This window comes from Wyeomyia smithii, chromosome 3 (genome assembly GCF_029784165.1).
Source record: "Wyeomyia smithii strain HCP4-BCI-WySm-NY-G18 chromosome 3, ASM2978416v1, whole genome shotgun sequence".
Classification (NCBI taxonomy): Eukaryota; Metazoa; Arthropoda; class Insecta; order Diptera; family Culicidae; genus Wyeomyia; species Wyeomyia smithii.
Window position 1 is genome coordinate 219,098,297 of NC_073696.1, and position 23,040 is coordinate 219,121,336.

Below are 23,040 nucleotides of genomic sequence, written 5' to 3' on the forward strand. Positions count from 1 at the left end.
GGATGTCAATAGCTCAAAAAAATGTGACAACAATATTTTTGACGTAGAACACCGTCTCTCAGGAAGTTCGGCTACACAGGGATGTAAATGAAAATCTAGAACCAGAAAAAGTGAACAATATGTCCAATTTCAATTGCTAATAAATCGACTAGCTTCCGATTTCTTCGTTCTTGCAGCAATCGATTGGAAAATCTTTAAAATTGTAAATGTAGTATTCAAATACAAAATTCGACCTCTGACTGGTCGTTATATGATTGCTTTCCTAAGCACGGGCGACAGAATTATAGACCTAGAAATTCGGAATGTACTATTTGGCCTATATAAGAGCCTGTTTCAGCCTTTATTTAACAGCAGCAGCAGCAGTGGTATCAACAGCGATGTTGGCAGGGTCAACTGGTGCAGCGGCACATTCAACAAACAAAATATTTTAAAATTTTCTCGTTTAGCGCTAGAGTTAAAAGTAAAATGTTATTTCAATCTGCATGCACTCTGACTGGTGAAACTTGTTTGCGTTGTATAGTGTTTGTTCCATTTCTGTTCAGTGATGTATGTGCAAACTGAAAATCGGTAGTACTTCACCTCCTCTTTTGCACAAAATTTTAAACATATCCAATACAAGTAATGTAACAAACAACCTTATGTAGTTTTACACCGCTATGTTTGATAAAACAAATTCACAGGTGTACGAGCCTGGCGTCGCTGGTAGCGCTATCTGGACAAATGTTGCTAGTATTATAAAATTTTAAACTTGTTGGGAATTCAGCTTGGCACTCACATAAAAAATACGGATGAGGTCCGGCGAAAAATCGACCAGTTTAGTCAAGCAATTTGAAAATATATATCAAATTTACGTCGGCGGGCAATTTTACAGTCGAATACATACACACTTATATTAAATCACCGAATTCGTATTTTTTCACTGACTTTTCAACAGCTGAGCGCTCGGTAGAACGTTCGGTAATATAAACCACTACCGATCGATCAGTAATCAAATTTTTGTTGCTTTCTGTCATTATTACCGACCTAATTTGTGAAAACGGCATATACAATTAGTTGCCAAAACCACCGACCAAATCTGTAAGTTGTGTACACGCTCGTCAAATTTAACTCTAAACTGAGTGAGATGTCACTCACTTTCGTTAAAAGTGAACCTACTCTGAACAGAGAGCTCATTTATGGGTAGAGTCACCATGTGTCAGAAATTGAGTAGGAATTACCCTCTTCTTAGTAAACCGCTTTGAAATGAAACTGAGTAAAAGCTGCTCAGTTTGCTCGTTTTGACTTTTGATCCCTTTGATAAATGAAACTGCCAGAGGATTGTTGCATACAATTATAACAAAATCACAAGTTTTTTTTCAAATCTTTGTATTTTGCATATACATATATGTAATAAAAAAACAAACCTTATTAAATCATTAGTGTATCTTCTGCCTTAGGAGCTTCATTAAAAACCGCAGCAATACGGTTCACTGTTACCCGGGAACTGTGACTTGAGGTTTTAAATAGTACACATGCCAAAAAATCCATAACCATTCCCATATCTGGAGGAACTCTAATACACAAATAAAAAACACTTTTTTCAAACAACAATACAACACGTTTTTCCAAACAACAGCTTATTTTCAGCGGAACGTTTTTAAATGTTTTCAATACCACTCAAAAAAAAAAGAGTAAAGCAGAAAATTATGACAATCTGAGTAACTGTTACTCAGTTCGGTAAACGAAACTTACTCAATTTTTGACGTTTTAAGAGACAATGTAAAACTGAGTCAGAGTTTTTCAATTTAGAGTAAAATTAAAGGAGCGTGTAAGACAATAGCGAAAGATCTGTGATATTTGTTATTTGTTCACTTTTAATCATTTAAGTAAACCAGAAATATGATTGTTTTGATAAAATATTTTCATTCAAATATTATTAAAAGTTTTACCTATTTAAAATTAAAAAAAATCAAAAATCGACGCTCGCCGCACCGAATTTGTCAGGGTGAAAATCAATCAACCTGCATGCCAGTTGTGCTCATAGTTTCAAAGCCGAAGATCTTCCGCGTGTGTCCATTAACAAGGCGGTGTAAACTATTTACGTAGCATGCAACAGATGCTCGGAAGTAAAGGCAAATTCTGTGATGGTTTGATGCCTAAAATATTTACAAATTTTGTTATTATATACTTACGAAATATTTGTACTATGCGATCATCTTTTAGCTGAAGTTGTTGGAGAAAGTCCTCCATTTTTTCGTAGGAACTTCAATGTTCAAACGGAACCGAGAATATGACTTGACAACCAGAACGAGAACAACGAATAGAAAAAATTTGACAGCTCTAAGTTGGTCCAGTAGTTTTTTACCAATATTCGGTATAAGTTTAATTTACCGAACAGTTTAGTAGAAAATATAGCAGTATTCAGTAAAATCATTTGCTGGATACAGAAAATATGTAAAGTTTTATCAATTTTACAAACTACTTTGTATTTTCTCAAACTTACCGATCGAAATTGTAATAATAATTACCGAACCTTTATTATCTGATTGAGTGTGTAAGTTATCACGTTTCATCCCAAATCAAATTCAAACAATCCCGATTCAAAGTATAATAAGGTTTTAATAGTCTAGAGGAGATAACTGCCAGCTTTTTTTATTTAAAATTTAATACCGTTTTTTTCTATTGCTTGTTTAGCTCAGACCTATCGAACCATGAAGCTTGAATGCAGTTTGAATTTTTTAATATACCGGTGAAATATCACTTCGCCATACCTTACAATGTAGGACTTTATACAAACTACGAGAATGTGCTGAATATCAGCAACACCATCATCTTCAGTAAAGAGTGAATGAAAGAGCAATTAATAAGAAGTATAAAGGCGATTTTGTACAAGAACAAAGAGTGTTGATCGAAATAGTGAGCCGAGTGAGAGCGAGAGACAATGAAGAGAACAGAAGCGTATGTGTGTGTGTTTCGAACTTTGCATAGATCGTGAATTATGAGAAGCATGAGACGTGAATATAGGCAAGACTGCGGAGAGCAAAAGTAAATCCGTCTGTCAGCGAAGTAGAAATTTTGCAGTCGCGTTTGCTTCGTTGTTCGTGTGCGAAAATTTAAGTGAAATGGTTGGCCTTTAATTGCAGTAAATGTTAAAAATTTGTTCTATTCTATTCGGACAGTCGAGAACAAGGCTTTTGCAATGTTTTCATAGAATTTCCGTATTACGATACTGTGCATGGGAAGAAAATTGGTCCGTAAGTGGAATGTGTGTAAAAAAATGTCTGGCGATTGATTCGACAGCAAGGCCTGCTCCGTTGTTACAGCAATGGTTGTTTGAAGGTACGACTGTGACCGTGTGAGTGGAACCGAAGAATAATGATATTTTCACGTCAAAGCTCTGACCGATAATAACGTTTGAAACATCGGAAAAGGGTGCGTAAGACAATTTAGTTCCGAGCAAAGGAAATCTTCCGGTAGAGGAAACCCAGTAGCTCCCAGTTGGAATGCTGGCTAAAAACCGAACCCTCTGGTATTCCGCAATCACGACCAGACACTTTGTGTGAGTAGGCCCCTTATTTTACTCTTTATTGCCTTTGGTACGGTGTGAAGTAGTGTGTATCCTCTGTATTTTATCTGTGTGCAATCGCCATTTTGTGTTCCGTCCGACGAGCAAGTGAATGATCCGACGAAAGGGAAGAAAGTTTTCTGTGGTCTTTCCGCGGCCAGTACTGGCCTGATACACCCCAGAGCACTGGAAGGGTCGCCTGCGGCAAATGCAGTTGATTGAAAAGGAACGGATCCAGTAGGTATTGTTTTTTCCCTGCACCATTAGCACTATGACGGCGGTCGTGTTCTGTGCTGTTGTTATACATTAGTGGAACGGTTTAAACGTCACCTTCAGGGGTGCTCCCCGAAATGCTTGCCGACTGGTCAGTCAACAACGAGCATCTGCTTCCGGTGACGGGTCAACCATGGGTAAGCCAGTTATGAGTCTCATCGTTCGTATCGAATTAGGGAATTGATATTTCAGATTTGTTTTTTACCTTTAGTATGCGCGAAAAAGGTATCAATGAGTCAATAAAAAAATATAATTGACATTTCATGTTGCTCTGACGTACACATGAGAAGAATGCCTAGTATGTCGAAAGTTGGATAGGAAGATACAAGAAAAATAGTGGCAAACTTGAAGGCACCGAATTAAAGCCGCAGTTAGACAAAACCGCACAAACCGTAGCGTTAAGCGCAAATATCTTTCTTTTCCTTTAGAAAATCCACGCCCATCAAAAATGAAATGTTCTATTATAATTAAATATCAATTGAGCAGATTTATTTTGTTAGACTTAATTCCATATCCTAAAAAAAAGAACACTATACAAAATATAAAGTAAAGAAAGGTTGATGTGATTACTGCCCATACAATTTTAAAAACAAAAATAATTGCCGCTAGACTGATTAGTATCTAACTATCAATTCAACGTTAATTAAATTTGATCTAACCAGTTTTTGATAATCGGAAATTTTCAATAAACTAAACAATTGCTATCAAACTCGAGGGTTGTGAAAACTCATTGCGACTTGGTATGTCAGCTTTAGCTTGAACTGTAAAAATATTGTAAAAATGTTATCGATGTCTTGGAAAGAAATGTGCTTTTAAAAATTGTTACAATTTGAGAATTTCGTCAATGTTTCGTTTACTTCCGTTCTTATTTCTGCAGGACAGACGACTTGACCATGTATTTTAAATGAGACGAGTTACCCGCTGAAGCTGACTAGTTCTGTGGTTCACTGGAGACTCCCTAAATAATCATAATTAATACAGTACACAGAATCTAAAAGACTTTTGTGTTGATATTTCGACCAGCTATTGGTAATTTGGAAGCTATTCAAGTCAGCCATTGTAGATGCAGATTGTAGTGAAGTGGTACTGATATCTGATAGCCAATAATTGGTAAAATTTCGAATGAAGTATGGCTAATATGGATCGATAATGTTTGTGTTAACTATTAAGGAAAGTTTTCGTTACCATCTACATTTAAATTAAAGCTTGTAAGGAAACAATTATAGTCTGTGATGGTGAAGATTTGTGGACAACTGCTGCCGTCATATAAATTCAATTGGTTTATAACTGCGTTGTACACCAATGTCTTTCGCATCCTATAGTCGTAGTAATATAGGGATGAATCAGAACACAGTGCGCGAATGGTGTGAACTCGTGTCGGTTTGCATTTCCTTGCTAAATATATTCGCTGTTCAATACGTAACACTAGCATTACGAATACTAAACTCAAACAGATTGTTTTCCTTCAGAATGGTAGCACCTAATCTGAGCAGCGACTAGCTATTAGATCATTAGATATCGTCGTCTCGCCTTTGTTTATATTTTGCTTCGATTCTTCAATTCTGTGATGAATCCATTCACACTTCAATAATTTCTATTATATCTATTTGTTTTTTACTGCTTGTTTCAGATCATGGAAACACGGTTATTGCTAATTCACTAACCCTCCCGAATTAGTTAAAAGGCATTGTAAAAATGTACATCCAGTGGCCAATCTGGAAACAATACAGCACCCACTGCAGGGGAAACGGCAAGGTGGAACGTGCAACCAGCGTGGTTTCAGAACAAAAATAGTAATGTGGTGGCACCGAATGGTCTAATCAGTTAGCAAACAAATGACAATAATATAATATAGTAGCGAGTTCGCGCTATAGGCTTCAGCGTGTATCACTCAATCGTTCAATCATTCGAGCGCAGCAGCGGAGAAAACATAAACAACGTTGGCAAAAGGAAATCGAATACAAAGTAGAAGAAACGAAATAAAAATCACCAACGATAGTGTGACAGTGCTGTGCATAGTACATGTTCAAATAAAGAAGTAATAGTCAAAACGTGACGCTAAAGTGTGTGATAATAGTCTACCCGCGTGAGTGTATATTCCGTTCTGTTCCCTTACTTGCATCTGCTACTGCCACTACTGTGTCGGTAGTATGCCTATAATGAGGCCGGGAAGTCTTAAGGATCCCGAGATAGCTGAACTGTTCAACAAACATGACCCGGAGAAGATATTCGAAGATTTACGCGAGATCGGTCATGGATCGTTTGGTGCGGTTTACTATGCCAAGTGCAACCTTACGCGGGAAATCGTCGCGATCAAGAAAATGTCCTATATGGGCAAGCAAAGTATGGAAAAGTGGCAGGATATCCTAAAGGAAATCCGCTTCCTTCGGCAACTGAACCATCCCAATACGATCGAGTACAAAGGCTGCTATCTGCATGAGAATACCGCTTGGCTGGTGATGGAGTATTGCGTCGGTTCGGCATCCGATATCATAGAGGTTCACAAGCGGCCTCTCAAGGAGGACGAAATCTCCGCTATATGTGATGGCGTGCTACGCGGGCTGAGCTATCTACATAGCTTGGGACGGATTCACCGGTAAGTGGAGGTTAAGGCTAGAGTATATTTCGAAGAAAATGTATTGCCGCTCATCGTTACTGACTCATTGGGATAAAATGACGCATTGTTAAGTTCGCGCGAAGGAATTGGTCGAATTCGACAGAAGCATCGATGTATGAAAAATCATAAATGCTATATGACGAACTTAATCCTCGTCAATTATTTTGTCGCAGTTTTAACTCGAATGAAATGATGAATATTTTACATCTTTTCTCTGTTTAATTACAAAAAATGCTATCATTTTCTTTGAAAATCCGGAGTGATTCGCGATTAGGGCTCAACTAACAAAATGTAAACAAATGGTTTTATTACACTATTGAGTTTGAAAAGACTTACGAAATTCATGAGAAGAATCCTTTCTTTTGTATAAATCGATAAAATTATTTAAATCAAGCTTTTAGTGAAGGGCGATAAAGCAGTTTACCCAAAACAAAAGATACTTTGGAACTAGGCCCTTTACATTTACATTACATTTACATACTTTACATTGAAGCAACGGGCTTATTTGCGAAATATTTCGTAAACAGGCGACAGTAGAGGGCGGATCAACATTTGTTTTCAAAATAAAGGCGCATTTAAAGGGGCGCAACTGGAGAAAAAATAAAAACAAGGCGAAAGAAAGATGGGCGTATCTCGTTGTCAGAATGCTTTAAGGCTCATTAGAAAAAGGTTAGAAGAAAAGTGCAGATTCAAGCCATAAATGCACAAATTTAATGTAGTATTGTTAGGAAACTATAAGCCAGGTATATTTTACGTCGATTTTTGGTATTGATGTTAATGTTAGTCACTTCTTTTGAAATTACGATTTGAAAATGTACTTGCAAATTTTCAAACTGATATTCCCCATTGTTTATCTTTTGCCAGTTGCGCCCTTATCGCAAAACACTCCGGAAATAGTTACACATTTGTAAACCAAATTTTTCTTGGAGTGTTGATAGGATCGTAGCATTTTCTTGTATACAAACAGCTGGCTGCGAAGACCATTGAATAAACACACGGTGAAATTCCGAGTCGGAATGTACACAAATCTTGAACAATTCGATTTTTTTTTTTGGATTTTGTAAAGTACATACCTACTTTTGATAATATTTTTTCAACAATTCGTTAAGGTTGATGGACCTTAACGGCCCACTATTAACGTGGAGGTGTTGAGAAAAATGTATGTTATGTTTGTTTGGAAGCCCATGTAGAATAAATGCGGAAACTGCAATTGGTTATTATAATTGCTTTACGAACTAATTTCATTTTTGTCATAGGGAACATACTTAAATGACGTAGCATTTTTTCCATGATTTTTAAGCCCCCCCTCCCCCCTCGTAGCATTTGGTCACAAACATTAAACCCCCCGCTGAAAAAAACGTAGCATTCGATTACCTCCCCCCCCCTCTCCGCTTCTGAGAAAACGTACAAAAATATAAATAGTAAGGTTTTTTTACGCGGACTTTCTTACTAAGTTTTTTCTACGCGGATTTTTGAATTAACGCGGTTTTTTTTAGGCGGATTTTTGAATTAACGCGGTTTTTTTTACGCGATACCGCGCTAATTAAAAAACTTTTTCGCGAATTTTCGAAACAACGTGGGTTTGAAACCAGAAACGTTTAAGTTGTAGAAGACTTAGTCCAAAAAAAAAAAACACCGCCCTCCGAAAGATCCGTAATGACCGTCAAAGAGGACAATTTTAAAAACTGGTTCTGATGCGTCTTGGGTTTTTTCAAAGCCCTTCTTGCTGGTTAACTTTACGCGAATTTTTGAATTAACGTGATTTTTTTCACGCGGATTCTTGAATTAACGCGGTTTTTTTACGAGGATTTTTCAATTAGCGCGTTTTCTTACGCGGATTTTCGAATTAACGCGGTTTTTTACGTGGTTTTTTACGAGGTACGTATACCCCGCGTAATAAAAACCTGACTGTAGTAACATACATACGAAAAAATACTTGAAAAAAAAAACTGTGTCTAATTCAATTTATTTACAACTTACAGACTCGTGACTTCATCTTCTGCTTCAAAGGGCTTGTGTTTTGGTATAAGGAGTAAAGGTGTTTAAACAACTTACACACTTAACTGCGTAATGCTTTCTCGGTAAAGTAAAATACCGAACTACTTGAAAATATTTTAGTTTACCGTTGTTCGGTAAAAAAAATACTGAGAAATCGGAAACTCAACGTATTTACCGTAAATAATATCGTAAATTTGTTTACCGAAAAAATCCATAAAACCGAAAACTTCCGAGTTCAGTAAACTAAAATACCGAATCTTGAAAACCTGACATTATTTAACCGGGAATTCGTCGAACAAAAACGCTCTTTTCGAGATTCCTGAAAACTGAGCTGTCAGAATAACGCGTGTTTCAGGACACACACTAACAGTTTTTTCGTGTCCGGGCTTAGAAAAAAGGAGCAGATTTTACGGCTGATTATTATTATATAAAAAATGCAATGATCTGATTGACTAAAATATTGAGTGAGTATACACTATTTTTTCTCAGAGCTTGTTTTTTTGCTGCAAAGAAAATTCGAAGAAAACGATTATTCCTTTCTTCACTCAATTTCGCAGGTTATCAACTCTCTTCGCAGGATGGAAGTTGCAGAGTGATAGATGTTTGTTTATTCCATGGAGCAATAAAACTCTCCAGTTTCTAACAATGCTGTATTTAATTGAATCAGTTGACTTAGTAATTGATAAATTAATTTGTATATTTAATCGTTTTAATCATATTCTGGGTTATCTAAAAAAATCGCAAAATACGTGCCTCAGTGAATTTTACCAAAGTTCTCGTAATAATTTGACAGTTCGAACTCCAGAGTAGCTCGGCGAAACATTACCGAAAATCTCGTTAAAATTTGACAGGTTTTTTGATTTTTGCTTTTATAGAATCTCGGTGTTTTGATGTATTACCGAGATTTTTACCGAGATCTCAATTGTTGAAAACTCGGTGATTTATTTTACCGTACTCGGTGATAATATCTAAGTGTGTAGTATGATCCATATCTGCAGAGAGCACAGAAACTATTCCGGAAATGAAACGAGTGTCTTGTAATTATCACTATTAAAAGCTACAAAAAAGCAACGATCTTTGTATTCAAAACAGATTGTGTGTTTGTAAATCCAAGTGATTGTTTATGTAGCAGAGCTTTTAGAAGATTTCAGTATGACACAGATAAAAACATTTCGGCAGATCTCGGTGCAATACTTCAGTCTTTACTTCAGTGCAGTCAAAATCAGTCTTTAAAAAAAAATGCTACGTCGATTTTACTACAACCCCCCCTCCCCCCTTGTCACAGCTTGTCACAAAATGATGATATCCCCCCTCCCCTCATAAATGCATATGACTTACATTTTAAGTTTAGTAGCGGGCGGGCAATGTATGTAGTTTGCGAGAATTCGAAAATGAACGGGAATAGAAGGTGTGACTTTAGGCTTAGAAAAAATTCCCCTCGTCCAGACGGGACTCGAACCCGCAATCTCCGTTGTCTCCGGCAAGGTGTTTCGGCCAATTAAACTACTGGAAAAGGTATAACTCATTCTTAGTTTAATTGTTGTAACTTTTGAGTTTCTTTATAGAATTACTCAAACCAACATATTGTAAAAGATGATAGGGCATTCTTTTGCGAACATCAAAATGAGTGGTCGCCATATTTAATATGATTTTTTTTTCAGAAAAAATGATTTTTGAACAGGTCAGGTGCTAACCTACTAATCGCCATATTTAATATGATTTTTTTTTCAGAAAAAATGATTTCTGAACAGGTGCTAACCTACTAATCTTAAAAATTCTTTCGCTCGTAATATTTTACAAAGCATATATCAACCGTTATGCGTACTCGGCAATTTGCACACCCGTAAGTGCTCGGCAGGGCACCCGGGTACTCATCAAAAAGAAATGCTCCTAACTTTTTCAACTCTTGACCGATTTCGGATCTTGACCCGCTAAAAGATTGGAAAATTTGTCTATTTTTAGTATAAGGGACAAAAAAGCTGTTGGGCCCCATATAGAACCTGTATATCTGGATTTCCGGGATCAGGTTCAAGATCGATACTCTGCTCCGGAATAACCATGTGGACTCAAAACGAATGAAAATCAACTTATGGCGTGATAGATGTGTGAGTGATTAGATGAAACAGAAATCTTGAACATGTTTTGTGATATAGGGTATTGGACTACTTCAGCGCTTTTATTTATGCTCTATAATGGCGATTTCTTCTATTTTTTGTTTGCAAATAGTAAACTGAAAAAAAAAAGAAAACATTTCGCGTTCTCTCTAAGGGTGTAATTGATATAGTATTATTTGTAGATGTTGGTGTTTTCAACTACCAGGGTAGCAAACGGCTTCGGTAGTGTTTTTTTCCGGCAAGTTTTCTGCAGTAATCTTATGTAGAAACCTGCCGAAGTAAACCACTGCCGAAGCCGTTCGCTACCCTAATTGACCTTGGAAAATGCAAGATTGATGGCGTAAAAACTCCACGCAATAATTTCCAATTAATTTCAATGATGAGAGATAATGAGATAAAAGTTGAAAGTGTTGAAAATCTTTGAGAAAATTAAGTGCTTGCGGTTGCTTTTACTCACTTTCCAATCGTACGCTAATACAACTTATGAAATGGAATTTGCTAAAATAATTAGTGAACTAATTTAACTAAAATACAAATATTGTCTTGTTTCTCAAATTTTACTTAGTCCAGGTTAGAGCTCGATACTTTGTGAGTTTGCTCCATTATCCCGAAATTTCACGATCCGTCAAAATCAAATTTAATCGAAATCGTTTCTGCACATCTTTGTTAAGGTAGTTAATCATTGGACATGTCGTTTAACGACAATGTAACTGCCACAGGATTTGTTTATTTATCAGGGTATCTAGGGCCAGAAAAAAACCTGAAATTATCGAGAAATTTGATTTTATCTGGAAAAACTTGGAAATGTCAGGGAATTTTTAAAACAATCTGGGAATTTTGTCTTCTTGTGCACGTCTTGTGCAATTGCACATTGAACATATTTTGGAATTCAATTGTTAAAAATTTTCTATCTTGAAACAGGTACCGGAAGCATATTATGCAATTGTTCTAATCACAAATATCTCAATTTAATAAGATTATTCGGGATTTTACGGAATAGTTCGAATCAGGATCAATTTTGGTATGGTTCGGACCAGAACCAAAAACCCTATCTGATGTTCTGTATTAAATATTTTTACTTCAATCAATGCATTTGTATTCCTGTAACAATTGTTTTTTTTACAGGGTGTCACCGTAGAACGGATACACTCTTTTTTATGTTATTGGTTCCTTTTATTATCAAGGTAAAGTAGTTAAGTTACAGTTGAATCAGGGGTGACATTGTGCAGCTCGATTCGAACGATTTTCGCTATTTTCTAGCACGTTACATACTGCCAGGTTTGCTTTGAGCTCAAAAGGATCTATTCTTGTCATTTGTCTTTCGGCTCATCTAACCCGCAAAGTCGAAAAAAATCCGAAAAATGAAACATAACGCCCACCCGCGATCATTTAGTTTTGTACGAGTTACTCGAAACGAAATGCGCAATGTCACCCCAGTTCAACTCTAATCTTTAGCCCTTGCAATTGATTACGGCCCGCAAACGCTTCTCAAAATTATCATAAGCCGCTTGCACGACTTCACTTTTCATCCCAGATTTTCACCAAACGGTTTTGAAAAGTGTCATGTGTTTTACTCCACCCTGCTTCCCTAGCAGGGATACAAATCCCGGAATGCTGAAGTCTAAGGGATTAAAGTCGGGAGAGGATGCGGGCCTCTCAGAGGTGCTGATACTTAGTTTACTTTTATGGCGACAGATCATTAAGATCCTATGCCGAATCCAGAATACGTCTCCACAAAACTCGGTCTTGGGCTGCTACTCTCCAGTCTCCCCTTACACCAGCTGCTCTGGCATCCTCGTCGACAGCACACAACCAGCGCGTGCGCGCTCTGCCTCGAAGTCGTCGGCCTCTATCCGGTTCTCTACTAAATATTATCTTTGCCGGTCGCTCATCCGCCTTCCGTGCTACATGAGCAGCCCACTGTAACCTGCCGTGTTTCATCAGCTTGACAATATCAGGGTGTTTGTATACTTCGTACAGCTCGTGATTCATGCGCCTGCGCCACACCCCGTTCTCTAGTTTGCCTCCGAGTATTGATCGCAGGATTCTACGCTCGAAGACCCCAAGCGCTCGTCGATCGGCCTGCTTCCATGTCCACGATTCATGTCCGTAGAGCGCCACCGGGAGGACCAGAGTCCTATAGAGCGCAAATTTCGTACGGATCTGTAGGCTACGGGACCTAAGCTGGCTACGCAATCCGTAATAAGCCCTATTCGCCGCCGCAATCCGCCTCTTCACCTCGCGGCTCACCTCGTTGTCACATTCACGAGAGTACCAAGATAAATAAATTCGTCGACCACTTCGAAAGTATCCCCATCCATCTCCACCGCAGCACCAACACCCGTAGAACTACCACGCTCTCTGCCAGCCACCATGTACTTCGTTTTGGCAGTGAGACTTAGTGATGATGGTGCCGCTCCTCTGTACACCTGCCCTTCGTATCGCATCTTCCAAAGCTATGTTGAACAGCAAGTTCGAGAGCCCGTCACCTTGCTTCAGACCATCTAACGTCACAAACGCGTCCGAAAATTCGCCCGCTGTCTTGACGCATGATGTGAAACCGTCGAGCATCGCACGTATCAGTTTAATCAGTTTAGTTGGGAAACCATGTTCTAGCATTATTTGCCACAGCTCGTTGCGTTTCACTGTATCGTACGCCGCTCGAAAGTCTATAAAGAGATGATGTGTCTGCAGGTTGTGTTCTCGAAACTTGTCGAGGATCTGTCTCAAGGTGAACATCTGGTCCGTTGTAGATCGCCCCACTCGAAAACCGCATTGGTATTCTCCAACAAAGGCTTCCTGCAACGGCCTCAGTCGCTGGAACAGGATACGGGAGTTGCTGATAAAACACGGTTAATTTTCGTTGCACCACTTTTGAACAACCAATGCGTTGTGCGCTGGCGCTGAATCTTGCTGATAACATAAAATTTTTCTCCAAATATTTCCTTGGCACTACGCAGCAAATGGTCTTTAATGATGTGTTGTAGATAGTACTCTTCAGTAATTTTAACACCCCTGTCGATGAATATTAGTGGCAACCTTTCGCTGTTGAATATTGCTCCACAAACCATCACAGCTGAAGCATTCTGGAATCGTTCCACTCCTTTTCCATTGACTGGATTATCACAAAAACATGTTCCATATACAGTACTGGACAAAAAAAGTACGCACCTGTGATATGTTCAAACTTTCTTGATTTAGGTAGAATCTATGGCAGATGGATAATCAAAGTGTTCTAACAAAAGACAGTATTGGAGGTGTACTTTCGAAAAATGTTAGATAAAGCGACATGAGAACGACATATAAACATAAAAAGAGCTTATATTTGGAAATTGTCATTTTTCTTGTGGACAAAATAAACTACGCATTATAGTGATTCAACGTTCAAACTGATTTTTCTTTATTTTAGTATTTAGTTTGGCCACCTTTAGCTTCAATCACGGATTGCAGGCGTCGAGGCATACTTTCAACGAGGTTTTTAATATGTTGGGAGTCGATATTTGTCCAAGCTTTTTCCAAAGCTTCAAACGGTTTGTCGCGGAACTCCCTTGTCGACATTTTGATCCAAAAGCGACCACAAATTTTCTATCGGATTTAAGTCCGGGCTTTCTGATGGCCATTCCAATAGCTTGATACGTGAAGCACGGAAATACGCAGTGGTTTTGTGGGCGGTATGCTTAGGATCATTGTCTTGTTGAAAAGTGAACTTCTTCTCTAAGCCAACCTTTCGCGCCGACTCTGTAAGATTTCTCTTTAAAATGCTCATGTAATAGTCTGCCGTCATTATGCCATCAATTTTCTCAATATTATCAACACCCGACCAAGCAAAGCACCATGATACTGCTACCTCCGTGCTTGAACGTCTTCTGAATATTTTTATCGGCAAGTTTCTCACCAGGTTTCGTCCAAACTCGTGCTCGTTGTTTGTGGCCAAAGAGCTCAAATTTACTTTCATCGCTCCAGATAACCTGTTTCCAGAACTCTATCGAATTCGGCTTGTCGATGTATTTTTGAGCGAATTTGAGGCGTTTGATCCTGCAGAAATAAAACTCAGCCAAAAATGTATGCTGCATACGAAGTAAACAAATCTGTTAACCTTTCGAATCAAAGGTCGTCGTTGGGCAAATCCACTCTTATAACCAATATCCTGTAGTCTTCTGCGCACAGCTCGTTCAGAGATATTTAAATCAGCATTTTCACGAATCACTCGGCTGGTAGCGAAAGGATTTTTTGCCACTTCTCGAGAAATTCGGCGATCATCGCTAGTTGTAGTTTTCCGCTTCCTTCCTCTACCGGTCCGATCGGCTACGCTTCCCAGTTCTCCATGCTTTTTGCATATTTTTCGTGCTCCTGCTTCACTTAAATCGTATTTTCGAGCAATTTCTCTATAAAGAAAGACCTTCTTGACGGTTGTTAACTATAAGTTTACGAATATCTACGGAAATTTGCTTTTTCCCCATCTTATCCGATTGTACCGCGCACTAATAATGATAAACAAATAATCAAACACATTGTTTCGACGTTTCTCTGCAGCAATAGGAATCTTATTAGACTTACGAGGAGTAGGACACAATAAAAAATAAATTATCTGAGCTGAGAAATAGTAAACTGATGATGATATAAAGAATGCGTACTTTATTTTGACCAAGCGAAAATAGAGCTTAATTACAATTATGCTGAAGTGTGAATTTAATATGCAATTCTTTGACAAAATTATTATACCAATCGTTAGAATATTAGAAATACTACAACTTATCCGAATTCATCGAGTTCATATACCTTATATTAAAAAAGATACAGGGAGTTCAACATTAGAATAGTGGCTGCGTACTTCTTTTTGTCCAGTACTGCACACGATTTTTCTACTTGTTCAAAACAGCCTCTAATGTAAACAATTTATCATCTGAAAAAAATATGTTGTGAGCAGCGTGCGTCTTCAGTATTAATATAGATCTGACAATCTTGCGATATAATTCGTGAATCTTTTGTTTCTTGAAAGCTCCGTATGCAAGGTAATTTTTGATTATTTTATGCATAGTGTTATGACTCATGTTCATTTCGCAAACCATTTCTATTGCCGACCGGGCAGGATTTCGTCGGATAAGTTCTTTGACCGTTTTGATCACCGCTGCCGTCCCCACACACCTCCTTTTCACCAGGTTTCTACTTGGGAACAACCGTGTCAGTTTCCTCGAATCGTTTGATGGTCTTGTACACGAATAATCTGCTCAAATTCAAATCTACTCAAATACAAAATATTAATTTGTTCTCTACTTGAATCCATTGCAATTTTCCTCTGAAAAAAGTGTAACACTGCCTTTATGACTTACCAGTGAATTAGGAATATGTGTCGCAATCAAAACAAACACAGCAGATGAACAGGGTAGACCTTCCGATACGAACAGAGGCAATGTGTTTATCATTTTTACGGAGGCACCCTGTAGAACTACCAAACCAGCTGTATTAATGATTCTGGGTGAGAAAAAAGTGCTGAAAAAAAACCTTCTGGAAAAACCTGGGAAAATCAGGAAATTTTATTTTCGAAGGTGGCTAGACACTCTTCATGCTAAATTGAGCGTTTTTAGAAAACTAGCATAACGGCTTATTCCCCTTTCAATTTTCAACACGCAAAACACAAATTTGGTAAAATCTAGAAATTAGCCTGTGCATTGATTTGTGGAGTTATGAGAAGTACTCCATCAAAAACCTTAAATACAATATTTCACTTCCTTCCAGGTGGTTTAACCAGAGACGGAAGAAAGAGATCTTTCTAATAGAGTATCTGTTAGACAGAGGATACTGAAAGATTTCTAAATAATCAATTTAACAAAAAGTAGAATAAAAACTAAGAGCAAAGCCTTGGGGTGCTACATTCCGATTTGTAACTCGATCTTCTGTTTGATTAAGTACGCAGACTTCGCAGAAAACTGTTTAGTGTCCAGGACAAGACACTAAAGTCTCTTCCCAGCCGAGACTTCAACTTACGACGACTGGCTTGTTAGGCCAGCAGGGGAGCTTCGTAGCCGCAAGGTTACAGAGTACGCTTTGACAAGCAGGTGGTCGTGGGTTCGAATCTTAGTAGAATCAGGCTATTCGATGTCAACGAACTTTTTTTAACATTGATTTACTCTCAGGCTCTCCCCATCAACCTTTCCTTCACGTTGCATTCCACAAAACCTCGACAAATACCTCTTGACAAAAATAAATCTCTCTCACAATAAAACTGGTCAGAGGGCCATTCAGTTGAAGCCTCTCCAGGGAATTGTAATTGGTGATAATATTGGCCTGAAGCAGCGAGGCTCGGAATAGTAGGCGCAAAAAGGAAATGCATATACACACAAGCACGAATTATAATAATTATGTCACTCACTCTCAATAGTGATATTGTTAATAATAGAAGTGGGGAACCCAGAATAGAAGAAACATCCGGGCGATGTCACAAAAAAACAAATATTTTTTTGTCACAGTGGTGAGTCCAAACAGGAATAATAGGCCAGCATCGTACTTCATGTCCAACTTGGGAGGCTTGAAAACGACTAATATTTACATATTTACTCAGTATCTCAGAATCAGTAACTTGGTACATGTTGTTAAAGAACAGTTCTTCATGATGTATTATTTCGTCAATATTTTTGAGCAAAGAGAAATTCTAAAGAGGAATTCTTCCAAGAAATATAATAAATGCGCAACCACGGGGTTTTTACCGATATACACAGGAATGCTTCTAGAGAACATCAACGCTTACGCTATTTTTTGTTTCATTTCAGTGACATCAAAGCTGGCAACATCCTGCTGACCGAACAGGGTATCGTCAAGCTGGCTGATTTTGGTAGCGCTGCCATCAAATGTCCTGCCAACAGTTTTGTTGGTACACCCTACTGGATGGCACCGGAGGTAATTCTGGCGATGGACGAAGGTCAGTACGATGGGAAAGTCGACGTATGGTCACTGGGAATTACCTGCATTGAATTGGCTGAACGGAAACCTCCGTATTTCAATATGAATGCAATGTCGGCGTTATATCATATTGCGCAGAATGAGGCGCCCACGTTGCAGGTATGACGATTTGCACTAAAGTGGTTTGCAATTGGTACGACTAATTTGAAATAAAATTTCTTTTCATAGGCTCCGGATTGGTCCGACGTGTTCCGAAGTTTCGTCGATTTTTGTTTGAAAAAGTTTCCAGTGGACCGGCCCAATTCTAGTAAACTATTAACTCATTCCTTCGTGACGAGAATACGATCACCGAATGTGCTGATTGATTTAATAGCAAGGTGAGTATTTCTATTTAAATCGAATAATTCCTAAACTAGTAAGGATGCTGTCTTTGTTTCATAGAACGAAAGCTGCCGTTAGGGAATTGGATAATTTGAACTATAGGAAGATGAAAAAAATACTGATGGTGGATTCCTGTGAGACAGAGAGCAATGTAGGAGATGCTGAAGATACACCAGATGAGCAAATTGGCGGTGATAGTAGTAAGAGTAACAGTATAACCTCGGAGCACTCTCTGCATTCAATGGATCAACACGGAGGAGTGATTCGGAATGCTTCGAGACATCGGCTGGTGACCGGTTTGCCACCATTACACAATAACAGTATGAACAATTCCGGTGGTCGAGATGGTTTAATTCCAGCCGATGGTATGAGTCGAATGAGTTTGGGAATCGTAGGAAGTGGAAGTGGTGGTGGTATGGGCAGTACCGGTGGCGGCGCTGGTGGGAGCGGCTCTGGATCTGGTAGCATGGGTGCTAGTATTGGTTATCAAAATTCGTCATCTAGTCCAGTAGTACCTCATCACCATCCGCATCATAATCATGTGTCGCAAGCAGTAGCTGAGCATGGTGCCAACAACTTTGCTACGATCAGGACTACCAGTATTGTGACGAAGCAGCAAAAGGAACATATGCAGGTATGTCGTTAAATTGGTTAAACTTCAATTGTGCGGCAGGAACTAAACATCTTATCTATCTTCAGGAGGAGATGCATGAACAAATGTCCGGCTACAAGCGAATGCGCCGAGAGCACCAGGCAGCCTTAGTGAAGCAAGAAGAAAAGTGCAAGGTGGAAATGGAGCAGCATAAAGGGGCTCTAGACAAGGAATATGATCTGCTTTTACATAATTTCACGAGAGAGTTAGATAAATTATCGGTAACTTCTGGGTGTTTTGCCAGCCACCTTCAAAAGTGTAATTTGAATATTACATTCCAGGTAAAACACCAGCAGGAAATCGAGCGCAGGATGAAACAGAACAATGTTGCCGAAAAGAAACTATACAAGGAGATATCAACCAGGCAGGAAGGTGACCGTAAAGCATTTGAGCTACATAAAAAGAAGGAATATAAAGCTAACAAGGAGCGCTGGAAGCGTGAGCTTTCGATGGACGATTCTACTCCGAAGCGGCAGCGCGATGCTACTTTGCAGTAAGTTTGGAATCCTGTTAAAAAAAGGAACGAATTATGAAAGCTTTTTGATTTTTGCCATCTTAGGTCACAAAAGGATAACCTCAAGCAGGCAGAAGCTCAAGAAGAGCAGCGAATGTTACGGGTACAGAAAAACTACATCGAGCTGGAGATGCGCAAGTTCCGAAGGAAAAAGATGATGCTTTTGCATGAGCTTGAAAATCAGTTGCTCAGGGATGTAAGTTTCTTGTGTTATAGCATTTCTGGGTACTCTACTAAATTGATTAATTAATGTTATCGTAGGAATTGAGCAAGAAACAGCAGCAGCTTGAACAAGCGCATGGAATGCTTATCAAACACCACGAAAAGACTCAGGACTTAGAATATCGACAGCAGAAGAGTGTTCATGCTCTCCGTGAGGAGCAAGTCAGTATATTGTTGTATTTTGCGTTTCTCGTTTGTGTGAATGTTAATTTTCTCAGATATCAAAACAACACGAAAGCGAATTGCGTAACCAGAAGGAGTATATGGACCGGGCCGAACGAGAACTGCTGAGAAAGCATGCGCTGGAACTTAAACAGCAACCGAAAAGTCTGAAGGTTTGTTCTAGAAAAAAATATGTCACTCGGCAGCATTTAATTTGTTTTTGCGTTTATAGCAAAAAGAACTCCAGATACGCAAACAATTCCGGGAAACATGTAAAACTCAAACGCGCCAGTACAAGGCGCTGAAAGCTCAAATCCTGCAGACAACACCTAAGGAGGAACAAAAAGCTGTGATAAAGAAACTAAAAGAAGAGCAACATCGTAAGTTAACGTTATTAGGCGATCAGGTAAATATTTGGTAATGTTGTTGGAGTACAACTTTTCACAGCGTTTTTATTCGTTTTCTGATAGTATGAACAAAGTATTGCTGATATGCTGCAGAAGCAGAGTTTACGACTAGATGAGAGTCAGGAGGTCGAATGCCATCAGCTGAAGGATAGGCTACAGTACGAGCTGGACATTTTGACGGCGTATCAGAGCAAAAACCGTATGCAAGCGCAAGCTCAGCGGGATCGCGAACGGAAGGAACTCGAGGATCGAGTGAGCGTACGGCGAGCTCTGCTGGAGAGTAAGGTGAGTTTTCGTGTTTCTATTTGGAATAAAACGTTGTATAACATCTTCACATATCGTCATTTTCCTCATAACAGATGGAAACCGAACTCCAGCAATTCAACCAGGAGCGTGCGGAACGGATACGGCTGCTCCGAGAGCGACATGAAAAACAGCAGGAAGCTTTCGATGAAGAATCAGCTCGAATGAATTTTAGGTAATCAACAAACAATGATGTTTGAGTTCCATGAACCACGAACAATGATCATATTTGTTTCTATCTGTAGTGCACTAGCGCTTGCCGAAGCCTCAAAGGAAACGTACCCGGACGAAGAGGGCAGCTTATCTGGGTCGATGTTGAGCCTGGCGCATAGTAACAGCTCTACTAGTTTTCCTGCGGGCTCACTATAGCATAAATCCAGGGGGACGAACAGTTTGTCGAGTCATAATTCTATGTAGTGAGATTCGCTAATTTATGTACACGGGATGAAGGTTGGACAGTCTTTCGGCGCGCGAGAAAACGTCGAGCGTAAGATATAGGCAGGAATCAGTGTGATTTATTTTTCTACTTGCGTACTGGGAGATGCAGTAAAAGTTGATGGATGCACTGTCGGGATCACGTAAGACACAGACGCGCGCGTGCTTCTGCACCCAGCGGAGGTACAATCTGTTTCATCCAACTACATTTTTACAGGATGCAAGAAAAAAGAGAGTTTAGTTTTTGTTTTGTACTATATTTTTTAATTGATTGTTATGTACTCCGTGTGGATGTAAGTTGAAATGCCATTGGTTGCAATCTGTTCTGCAAATTTTGACGAAAACTTATTAACTCTGGTAGTAAACACTCAATATAAGATAGGAATATTCCTCCAAAATTCTAGTCAAATTGCTTGTTTTTGCTGGCGTAATTCAGTGTGTCTTCGATGCTGAATAGGCTAATGCACTCGTTTCGCTTATTTCCGATGGTTCCGAGATAATACTCATTGAATTCGAATGATTCCTAGTTTCTAAGACGTTTAAAAGTATTGCGTTTCCACATGTAAATAGACCTACGGACATCTATTTGAACCAAACTTAGTTCTACGTTTGAAAAAAGAGAGTGCATCGGGAAAGCAAAGATGCGTTATCCGTTGATTCGGCATTGATAAAACATTGGCGAGAAAAATCTTAAACGAATAGTAGTAATCTACCTAAAACTGTGCACAGTAAAACGCCCGTGTCCCGACGCAACCATCAGTTTATATGTATTTCCTCTATCTGCGTACCACTGGTTGAGAAACACAGGACAGTAGCATATGCGTTGGGATTGCCAAGCATTCACGAAAAAAAAATGTTAACTAAAATCTATTGCTTAATTTTATTCTCTTTAGTAATTGAATGTGATGACTAGATTTACAACGGTAGGAAAAAATAATTGTTAAATTCCAAAATTTCCAAACAAATCTTTTAAAAACAGTTTGCTTTAGAACACTCTGCCCAGCGATTTATTTAGTCCTTTTCGAATGAATGCTTTGCCACACTGCACGCAAATGTTCGCTGCGCACCAGCAGTGTGACTGGCGGGCAGATTTCTGACCTTATTGTTCGATATCTGGGCGCCCTAGAGAAGCATGACCTAAGGATATGTGTGTTAAAAACAGCAGTGACATTGTTTCTATACTTTATGAATAATACTACTTAGCTTATACCATACTTGACGCATATAAGTAAACTGTGTAGAAACTAGTAGTCGGAAAAAAGAAAGCTTTGTTCTTTGTTTTATAGTTTTATAATTTAACTAGTGTCTATGGAAAGAGTAAATTGAATTAATGAAAGCAGTTACTGCAAAAGAATGATTCATTGTCATCTGCGCAGAATCGAACGCAGATGTTTGAACCACACATACACACATAGGCATACATCAGTTACAATGGTATAGAACCTAAAATTATTTATATTTGTATACAGTATGTTTAGTAGTTCATTATTTCCGCTCTATAGTTTCAGCGTGTTTTGTACATTGTTTAGTTTAATTATGTAAAAAAAAATGAAAAACTCTAATTTTTTACCATATAGAACATACGATGCTGCTTCAGAAAACAGAAAGAATCGTTGTATTGGAAACAACTGCAATTAGTTATATTATGTTTTAGTTATAAAACAATTCAAGTAAAATCAATGTAAAATATAATGCATTGCAGTTTTCTCACAATTACTAAAGTAACAACTAGATAAACTAATTTAATTGAATCAAACCGAAAAGTATATTCAAAAAGAATAAATTACAACACTCTTAGAAACGAAGGAAAACTGGAAACTAAAATTATTGCTGCTAGGGCTTTTTTACCTTAATGACAGTGCATATTAAACAAAATAAAATTAAAAAACAAACACAGCCTGATCGAAAAGTTTGAATAAAGGTTGAGTGCGTAGGATTGAAAGAATGCGACAGAATGTGCAATGCAAAAGTTGTGTTGTTGAGATGAAAACTTTTTAAAAGAAAGAAGAAAAAACCAACAGATTTGTTTCGTTATGAAACAGCGAACCATGATTAACATTACACTCACTCTAAGCATAGCGCAAAACATTTTTCCAACACAATGAAAAAAAAAAGAAGAGATAAGCTAAGAAGAAACGAGAACTATTAAAATAGTGAACACTAAAATTCGAAGGTTAAAAAAATTTGGGTCTTCGCATTACACAATAGATATGACGCGCACTCCGAACGATGTTTCCAATCCTTCGGGGGTAGCATCACCTATACTCGTACCCACATACACGCATACCATGCAATGCAAACAAATTACAACATAACGCAAGACTAATAAATGTTTAGGAGCAATTGCTAGAAATGAGTCGAAAACTCGTGATGTGTGTTTAAGTGCAGCAAAACGAAAAAAAAACTGCGACAAACAAGTAAGGGAATTATAATGTGAAGCCAGCTGATTCTGATAGAAAGGAGATAATAATAATAAAAAACACTAAACCAATTGAATAATCTAGAAATGATATTATACAAA

The 23,040-nt window shown here is 38.4% G+C and overlaps 1 protein-coding gene across 5 annotated transcripts; it reads left to right on the forward strand.

Annotated features, from left to right (window-relative positions):
* The first annotated feature begins 3,022 nt into the window (after positions 1-3,022).
* LOC129727351 (serine/threonine-protein kinase Tao) lies at positions 3,023-23,040 on the forward strand. Of its 5 annotated transcripts, none has more exons than XM_055685107.1 (14): positions 3,023-3,954; positions 5,448-6,413; positions 17,314-17,602; positions 17,672-17,820; positions 17,885-18,458; positions 18,524-18,697; positions 18,758-18,969; positions 19,036-19,186; positions 19,252-19,374; positions 19,431-19,547; positions 19,607-19,780; positions 19,845-20,066; positions 20,141-20,259; positions 20,330-23,040. In XM_055685107.1, exons 2-14 carry the CDS (start codon positions 5,968-5,970, stop codon positions 20,451-20,453), a joined length of 2,874 nt encoding a protein of 957 aa, XP_055541082.1. In that variant the 5' UTR covers positions 3,023-3,954; positions 5,448-5,967; the 3' UTR covers positions 20,454-23,040. The 5 variants fall into 5 exon arrangements, with proteins under 5 accessions (XP_055541082.1, XP_055541086.1, XP_055541085.1 ...); XM_055685111.1 differs by having other exon boundaries at positions 3,023-3,785; XM_055685110.1 differs by having other exon boundaries at positions 3,023-3,781.